The sequence below is a fragment of the Tenebrio molitor genome, chromosome 2 (assembly GCF_963966145.1).
Source record: "Tenebrio molitor chromosome 2, icTenMoli1.1, whole genome shotgun sequence".
NCBI lineage: Eukaryota > Metazoa > Arthropoda > Insecta > Coleoptera > Tenebrionidae > Tenebrio > Tenebrio molitor.
Window position 1 is genome coordinate 10147871 of NC_091047.1, and position 8889 is coordinate 10156759.

The 8889-nt window shown below is 34.3% G+C and overlaps 3 protein-coding genes across 3 annotated transcripts; 2 read left to right on the forward strand and 1 right to left on the reverse strand.

Annotated features, from left to right (window-relative positions):
* The first annotated feature begins 6 nt into the window (after nucleotides 1-6).
* Nucleotides 7-738, forward strand: LOC138123764 (pyroglutamyl-peptidase 1). The gene is made up of 3 exons (XM_069038558.1): nucleotides 7-195; nucleotides 246-481; nucleotides 540-738. The coding sequence occupies exons 1-3, from the start codon at nucleotides 7-9 to the stop codon at nucleotides 697-699; spliced, it is 585 nt and encodes a 194-aa protein (XP_068894659.1). The 3' UTR covers nucleotides 700-738.
* A 3432-nt stretch (nucleotides 739-4170) lies between these two features.
* Nucleotides 4171-6025, forward strand: LOC138123759 (3'(2'),5'-bisphosphate nucleotidase 1). The gene is made up of 5 exons (XM_069038552.1): nucleotides 4171-4433; nucleotides 4484-4603; nucleotides 4702-4839; nucleotides 4890-5174; nucleotides 5226-6025. Exons 1-5 carry the CDS (start codon nucleotides 4314-4316, stop codon nucleotides 5481-5483), a joined length of 921 nt encoding a protein of 306 aa, XP_068894653.1. The 5' UTR covers nucleotides 4171-4313; the 3' UTR covers nucleotides 5484-6025.
* A 169-nt stretch (nucleotides 6026-6194) lies between these two features.
* On the reverse strand, nucleotides 6195-8889 carry caly (ubiquitin carboxyl-terminal hydrolase calypso). The gene is made up of 3 exons (XM_069038543.1): nucleotides 7352-8889; nucleotides 7040-7266; nucleotides 6195-6983 (listed from the first exon to the last, which is right to left on the reverse strand). The coding sequence occupies exons 1-3, from the start codon at nucleotides 8532-8534 to the stop codon at nucleotides 6759-6761; spliced, it is 1635 nt and encodes a 544-aa protein (XP_068894644.1). The 5' UTR covers nucleotides 8535-8889; the 3' UTR covers nucleotides 6195-6758.

An 8889-nucleotide genomic window follows, 5' to 3' on the forward strand; every position in this document is an offset into this window, starting at 1 on the left:
GCGGTAATGGAAGGCAACATTATTGTAACAGGATTTGGACCTTTTGGTGTACACCAAGTGAATGCCAGCTGGCAGTCAGTGAAACTTTTACCATCTGAAATTGATGGATATAATGTGATAAAAGAAGAAGTACCTGTGTCATATGAATTTGTTGATAGTAAGGTGTACTCTTTGTGGGAAAAATATAATCCTGAGGTATAACATGAGTGCTTAGGTTTTTAAGTGTAACATATTTTTATTTTCAGCTGGTGATACATGTTGGTGTTTCAAGTTATGCAAATAAAATCACGTTAGAAAGATGTGCACATAAAGAAGGATATGTGCGATGTGATCATTTTGGAAATAAACCTTCTAAAGGGACTGAATGCATAGCAAAGAGTTTAGAAAGTTGCATTCAAGTAGGCATCAATGTTGAAAATATTTGTGATTACTTAAACACCAACCTACCAGTTAAAGCCTGTGTTTCTGAAAATGCTGGCAGGTATGATTATATTGTTTACTTGCATATTAAAAAAAGTACATATTTGACTTTCTTTTAGATACCTTTGTGAATACATCTTATATACCTCTTTAAGCATAGATAAAAGTAAAACCATGTTTATTCATGTACCTGAATTAGGAAAGCCTTATTCTGATAAAGAGCTTGCAGATGGAATCTTGGAAATTATTCGTTGTGCTCTAAAACAAAAAAAAGCGTAAAGCATTTTATATTAAAATGAGTAAATCAATTTAAGTTTATTCTTTATTATTTTATTTCATTATACCCAGAACTACTCTGTAAGCTAAAAAATCATTGTTTTCAGATTAACCCTTAGATTAACTATTCAAGTGTCAAATTATAAATCATCAAAACAAAGGCAAATTCCCCATACATTGCGCTAAAACAATAATATTTCAAAAGTTCAGTCTAGAAGTAAAGCCTTTTTATTAGAAAGTAAACACCGGTCACGTTGTTTTGGCATAATAGAAGGCTATGATTAATTTTTTTAACGTTGGACACACTGTTTGATTTCCGTCACAAAAGTGCCAGTGTTGCCAAGTGGGAGGATTTTACCCTTTTTCGGGATTTTTTTTTATCACAAAAAAGGTATTCTAAAAGAATAATCTTCCCAAAGAGGTGTACTTTTGGGAGTAATTTTCATATAGTGAAAAAACATAAAAGAAGACCCCTCACATCAACAAATTATTATTAGTACAAAACAAGTTATTTCTGTAAACTGGTTCTACACTAGGTAAACTAAACTAAACTAAATCGAGAGAATAGCTAGAGTAGGTAGTTTTGTGATCGAGTGCCCAGATACTGGGCTATAAACCATTCGTAGTAAATATTTGCGCTTCTCACGTTCACAACAGCCTCTCTGGACATGTGCAGAAAATCTGTTATCGGTCTGTTTGAAGCTGAAATTTGAAAAATTAAAATACCCAACCAAAATCGAATCATTATTTGAATTAAAATTAATTTTATTTGTGGAAATTCTTTTGTTTTTTTTTTCTTTTTTGTAGCTGATTCTCGTTATTTTGGTTTCAAAGAACAATCCTTTCCTGTTCTCTAATGTTAATCTTAAAACTCGAAACTCAAAACAATGTAATAATTAGGGCCTGGATTTTAGGCAAAATGGATTAGGTAGGTAGGTACTTTTATGCACATGTATGAAACTTCTGGCTTAATTAATAGCTATTTATGCACCAAGGGCGTTACAACAATGATTACGCCCGGAGAACGATGAATCAAGCTCGAGGGCTTAAGCCCGAGAGATGGATATCGTTCGATGGGCGTAATCATTCGGTGACGCCGTGGTGCATACAAGATTTTATTTTTCACTACGTGTTCTTTAAAAAAAAAAAAATGGCATCTTTGCAATTTTGAATTGATGAGGGCGTTATGAATTCATTACGCCCGCTTATTCTTATTACGCCCTGTTATTATTATTATACTAAAGTGAAATAGATATTTATGCATTAAGGGAGATATGAACATGATTTTTCCCTGAGGTTGACGTGGTTATAATCCGAGGGCCTTTGGCCCGAGGAATTATAAGTCAACCGAGGGGAAAACATGAATATCTCCCGTGGTGCATACAATATTTTATTTTTTAGTCTCTGTACTTAAAAGTTAAAATTTTATTAAAAATATTTAGCAGGGAAGATTGCATGAATATGTGGTTGCTATAGTTTCGTTCTCATGAGTTTGTTGTCAACAATGTGGAGGGCAAAAAAATTTGACAAATCCCAAGGGAGATATGAGTTGTTTTTCACAATCTGTATCTATGACGAAAAGAAACAATATCGTATTGCTAAAAAATAAAATAAAATAATTAGAACCCCATTTAATTCTGCCTAATCGGCCTAAAATGTCCTTATTAAACGTCAACAAGTATTTCACTTTTTAAAAAAGAATTCCTTAACATTTGTTGTATAGATATGATAATAACACTTAAGTTACACAAGGTACACTTCGCAATAGCTAAATTTACCAGTAATTGCCACATAACTTGTTTTTCCGATAAGAACTGTTCGATAAATTTAAAGTTTATCGTTAAGCTTTTTTGCCATATTAAAAAAAAATCTATTAGTCTGAGGTGTTCACAGCTTTGTCAGTTTTATCGCCCACTACTCCCACTAGGTACTTGGTATACATATATTAAAAAAAATACTTACCCATTTTATACCTATATCTCCGAATTGGGTTCAAAAGTGGAATCTTTTTTTTTTGATTTTACGCAAAAACGCAAAAAAGAATAAGATTTTTTGCTTCATTTGAAACCCCCATTTCCGATTTTAAAATCTCAGTATTGATATACTACTGCATCCTTGAATTAACATTTTCTGTTAAAATTTGGACTTTAATTAATTTTTATGTTATATATTTTATTACAATTGGCCTCGTTTTTTGACAAACAACTTATTAGGTACTTTTTTCTAAATGTTGTCTTTAGAACAAAGAATTTATTTAATCCAGTGTCGGACCGGTTTTCGTCACATAATTACAAAACTTAATGAAAAATTTCCCAACACTTAATATGTGTCACGCATGGGTCTCCAGAAGCTTTTAAACTTCGATGTAGGGTTGAATTATGTGGAGCAAACGGCGGAGAGTTAATAGAACACATATTTAATTATCGTTTGATTTTTTCAAAAAAAGTAAAATATAGTTCAATTATTTCGTCAAACTACATATTTAAAGGTTTAGCCTTTGAAACCTTAGGCCCTTGGTGCAAAGATACCATCGATTTCATTAATATCATCGGAAACCGACTTATCGCGGAATCAAGCGATTTAAAATCAAAGAAATTCCTTTTTGAGAGGATTTCCCTTGCCATTCAACGTGGAAACGCTGCAAGCATTCGGGGCACTTTTCCAGATTCCGCATTATTATCGGAAATTTTTGCATTTTAAATCAAAAATGTTATGTAATTATGTTATCAATACAAATATTTTTTCAGCATTTTCTTTTATTTTAATTTTAAGTCTTCCTCTGTGTTGAGGAAGACTTTTTAATAACAGAAATGGGAGTTTCAAATGAAGCAAAAAATGTATTCCTCTGAAGTTATCGCGTAAAATCAAAAATAAAATTGTTTTCCTCTTGTGAACTCAATCCGGGGACATAAGGTACCTATTTAATATTTATATTTACAATCTCGAAAATATTAGAAAGTAAAATACTGAGGCCCAGAAAAACGAAAAACTCCACTCCAGTTTCAGTCAGTACAGTCACATTTTACACATGAAATAAAAAATGTTGTTTAAATTATGTTAATCATGAATGCACACGTAGATTAAAAATATTTAAAAAAATGTATATTTATTGTATTTACTAAAAGCTCCATAATTATCCACTATCAGTCAAAAACTAACCTAGAAAAATTTATAAACAAATGTCAAAGTCGTCTGTCAACCTGTTTGTTGTGTTAGTCTAAAGAAAAGTTTTTCTAAAAACATTGCTACGCTTTAATTTATGTTGTCCATTTTTTTAATTGCTCGTAATTGAAAAGCGATAAAAACACAAGTGAAATAATCATTTCATTCAAATTAAGGTACGTGCGTGATCGTTGCGTTAACGTTAAATTCTCGTTAAATACAAGTTGTAAAATATTTATTTAGTTATAAAATGCGATTAAGCATTGTTATTTATAATATATGTCTTAAACAGTAATGATTTACAACAAAAACAAGGTTATGTACTTACAAAAGAACGTCAAAGAGAAATCGTGCATGACAAAATAAAGGTCGAATTTAGAAGTGAAAAATTTAATTGATTTCAACCAAATATCAGATTTTTATCGTAGTTTACTGTGTCGTTTTGTAGAACAATCATGGCCCAAAACGCACCTCTAGTTTTACGTTTATTAGCCTCATCAGTGACTGCAGCCAACAGGGCTGGAAAAATCATAAGAGACATAATGACCAGAGGCGATTTAGGAATTGTTGACAAGGTAGTTGACTAAATACTGTCTGGTGCAAATTTTGCATTTTTATCTGATAGGGTGTTAATGATCTTCAAACTGAAGCAGACCGTTCAGCACAACGTTGCATTATTGCCTCACTGTCTCAGCAGTATCCAGACTTAACTATAATTGGGGAAGAGGGAGCCAATAGTTATGAAGTAAGTTTAATTTTCAATTTTTATGTCAAGAGTTTTACTGTTGACTTTTGAAAACATAGAATAAATAATTTTTCATTCACAATAAAAAAATTATCTAGGTACCAAGTGACTGGATTGTAACAGATTATGATAAGACAGTAATCTCCAAAGACTGTCCACATGAGTATTTGAGTATAACCAAGGATGATATTGTGGTATGGGTGGATCCCCTTGATGGAACATCAGAATACACACAGGTTTGAGCATTATAAATTTTCTTCACTTGGAATTTATTTATTTTCATTAGGGTTTGTTAGAACATGTTACAGTATTGGTAGGTTTATCAATAAAAGGAAAACCAATTGCTGGCGTTATCCATCAGCCATATTATGACTACAAAAACGGGAATTTGTTAGGACGCACTATATGGGGCCTTGTGGGAATGGGAGTAGGAGGTTTCATTCCTCAAGACCCACCTGCAGGTAAACTCATTGTAACCACTACAAGGTCACATTCAGATGGTACAGTCCAGAAAGCTCTAGAAGCATTGAGTCCTGATGAAATTATCAGGGTGGGAGGCGCTGGCTACAAAGTACAAAATTTCCACCATTGTATTGCAGTTTTTTACAATTTGTTCCTTTAGGTTTTGATGTTGATTGAAGGTAAAGCTCACGCGTACGTATTCGCAAGCAAAGGCTGCAAAAAATGGGACACCTGTGCTCCAGAAGCTGTCTTGTTGGCTAGTGGTGGCAAACTGACAGATATGCACGGATTTCCGTATTCCTACGGGAAAGACGTTCAGCATCCCAATGTAGGGGGCGTTTTCGCTACCGTCAAAGGCTTTGACCATGAAAAGTTACTTTCAAAGATACCACAAGAAGTGAAAGATAAATTAAAGTGATGTCTTCATGTCAAACTTCCTCTTCATTCCGTGTATAAAAATATCTTGTTATTAAAATGTTGGGGCAGTAATGAGAATCAGCTAAAACTTAGGTTGAATCTCAAGCAAGCTAATTTTTCTACCAATTTTTCTGGCAAAATTACTCTTACATTTTTATTTAAAGAGCAGTGTATTTGTAAAAATAGTTATATATTTGTTTTAAGTGATTACTTTTACTGACATTGTCAAAATGTTTGCTTTATTTACACAGAAAGTGGAGCTGATTCTAACAAAAAAAAAGAGAAACATTTCGTCTTGATCTAAGTTTTCCTTTTGTCAATACAGATGACCACTGTTTTCTTCTCAAGGCGTTTGAAATTTGTTTTACTGAAAACATTTTATAACTTAGCTGATTCTTCGTGTTATCCTTCACTGTTGAAATTATTTTATAATGTTAAACTGTAAAACTAGATAATACACTGAATATGACTAGCTGCAATAGATGGTGTCTGGAACAACATTCTGATGTCTATTTTCTGAGTTAATAAAACTTTCAAAACTGATTCATTTTTTTCAACTGACCAAATCAACCACTGTGTGAACACAGCGATTGAAATAAAATTTCAAAACGATTTACATAATTGATTCTGAAATTTTTTTACATTTTTATAATGATTTTTTTATACACTATGTAGACTGCAATTTTGAGGAATGCTTAAAAGAATTGCAATAAACGTGTTGCCTTTTTATTTTCGCTGATAATTGTAGTAATTATTGTTCCTTAACATTTGTTGAATAGATATGATAACACTTAAATTACACAAGGTACACTTCGCAATAGCTAAATTTATCAGTAATCGCCACATAACGTATTTTGCCGATAACTGTTACCTGTTCCAAAAACTTAAAGTTTATCGTTGTTTTTTTGCCATATTAAAAAAAAAAAAAAAACTAGTCTGAGGTGTTCACAGCTTTGCACAATAAGTACTCTAATTTTCTGTTGAATTTCTTCCGATTTATGAAATATGTACTTTTTATTTCGATTTCCGTTCATATTATATAAAATATTATTTATCCATAAACCAGAAACTAAATTGAAGGTTTGCAAAAAATTTGTTCACGTGAATCTCATTCCCACACATTTTGACTCCGATTTTGCATCCTTCTGTTTTTACGCGAGTTTTGGAGATGGAGAAAATGTCGGATAATCCAAATTGCGCCGTAACGTAAAAGTAATTTAATTGTATAAAACGAATTGCATTAATACCTATATCTCTTAAATAAATATTTGTGTTTTCATCTTCTTCTTTTCACTTTCGTTCTACCTTTCTTTCTTTTTGTCCCGCCAGTTTCGTGTTTTTTCGCAGCTTTTGTCGCTTTGGGTTGAGGTAGCGTTCCTGGCCTTTTCGGTACCAATAAATGTTGCTCCACCAAGTCCGCCAGTTTTCCTTGTTCCGCCAACATCGACAGGAACGTACAAATAAATTCGTCGTAATTATGTGTTCTTCTGCAGTCGTCGATCTTCAAAAGAAAATAAATGTTGTACATATATATTTTTTTGTTTATTAAATAAATACCTTGTATTTATTTTGTTTATCATTTTCATCCTTCAAATTGATTTCACACATGCAGATCTCGTTCTCCAAATTTCGCAAAAGCGCCAACAGATCTTGCGGCGCAAACGTGTGAGGTTCGAGGAGCTCAGGATGCTTCTTTTCTGCAACGACAGTGTCGCCATCGCTCGTGCGAACTCGCGCAACTCCCCCATTACCGTTGTTTTTCTGATCTGCGCCCTCTTTCTTTACTGAAACATAAAACAGCAAACAGCAATTATTATCTTCTATTGTTATCATAATTTAATTTTTAAAATCCAAGAAAAAGCAACATACTTGTCTTTTTGCAATTTTGTTCCTCATCGTGTTCTGTCATGCGTATTACGACGAATCTCTTCAAGTCACGTGACGAGGGACTTGGTTGCTGCTGCTGAGCCCCCCAGTTCCACGTCTGAGTCGGTGAATTAAATGCAGAACCGATCTCCGACGACGTATCCGTGCCAGAAGTACTTGGAGCTGGTGATGTTTGAATAGTCAAGGGGGTTGCATAATCCAAGGGTCCTAAAGTAGTCACTGAACTCTTTGAAGTAAGCGTCCCTTCTTCTGAACTGGAGTGACTTTGGCCACTTCCGTGTGACACTTCCTCGTCAGTTGCATTGCTGGCATTCACGCTGCTCCCACTGTCTTCCTCTTTTTTGTCTTTCTTGACTTTCACCAAATGTTTTAACGCGTCTAAAACGATTTGTCTGTTGGTCTTTAACATTTTTAACTTGTGATGTATGGCTAGTCGGCGGTCTGGAACTACTGCCATTAAATTAAAACGGATCTCGCTGCATTCATCTCCAGCACTGATCGCAAGTCTGTCAGCGATGACAGCTCGAAATTTGTCAGTCCATTGATCACCTTCACTCCAAGGGCCGTGGTCGATTGGATAGGGTTTTAAGCCATCTAATTCAAAAAGGCGTCCGCTTATTGGTACAAAACTAACGAAATGGAAAGCTTCCCCGGTGAAACGACCTGTTGACACGCCACTACTTTTATCCAGTCTTCGTTTAGCTTGAGGCATCGCGTGCGAATTATGCGCTTTGGCTAATTCGGGAGTGTTCCCGATCGCCCACCCTTTATTTTCTGGAGACATACCTCTTGTATGTGTCCTTAATCTTTCTAAGGTTGTTCCTAAGTGTAGATCAGCACAATTTAATAATACTGAAACCAGTGCATGTGTGGCACAGCTATTGGGCACCATCTGTTGAGCAAAGAATATTTCGTTAACTATCTCTTCATCTCGGACAAAAACTTCAGTCTGTTCGACGATTTTACGTCGAGAGCGGCGCTCTTCCATCCATCGGAACAAGAAAATGAAGCCATAAACAGGGCCATCTAGAGGTTTGTGAATGTCGTAAATTTCTTCCACTTGGACTCCTTTTACTCCAAAATCTTCCAGGAGCAAAGAAAAGAGTCCCGGGTCGCTTTCCAGTTCCAACCACCCTTCAGTTAATTCTTTTATGTCGACAGGCATTTTATCTCAATCTTTTCTTCTCTGTGGGCAATATTTATTTGCTTCACGAGGTAACCGCACCGTAATTGCTTCTGTTGAGAACATCTAACTCACTAATTTCCTTAATTTACAGAAAACAAATCGTAAACTGCCAAAATGACAGTTGTCAATATTTACCAGATGTCAATGTGACATGGCTGGTAAGGTTATCAGCCAACTCTGTTCACAACTTCTGTATATGGCTTATGGCACTTGGCACTTAATACAAGTCATTTAAAAAATTAAGTAAATATGAACTATTAATTCAAAGTAGGAAATTCACTTAGTTTCTGAATTTTACACTTAAATATATCTTGGGATTTCTAAAGCATAAGGT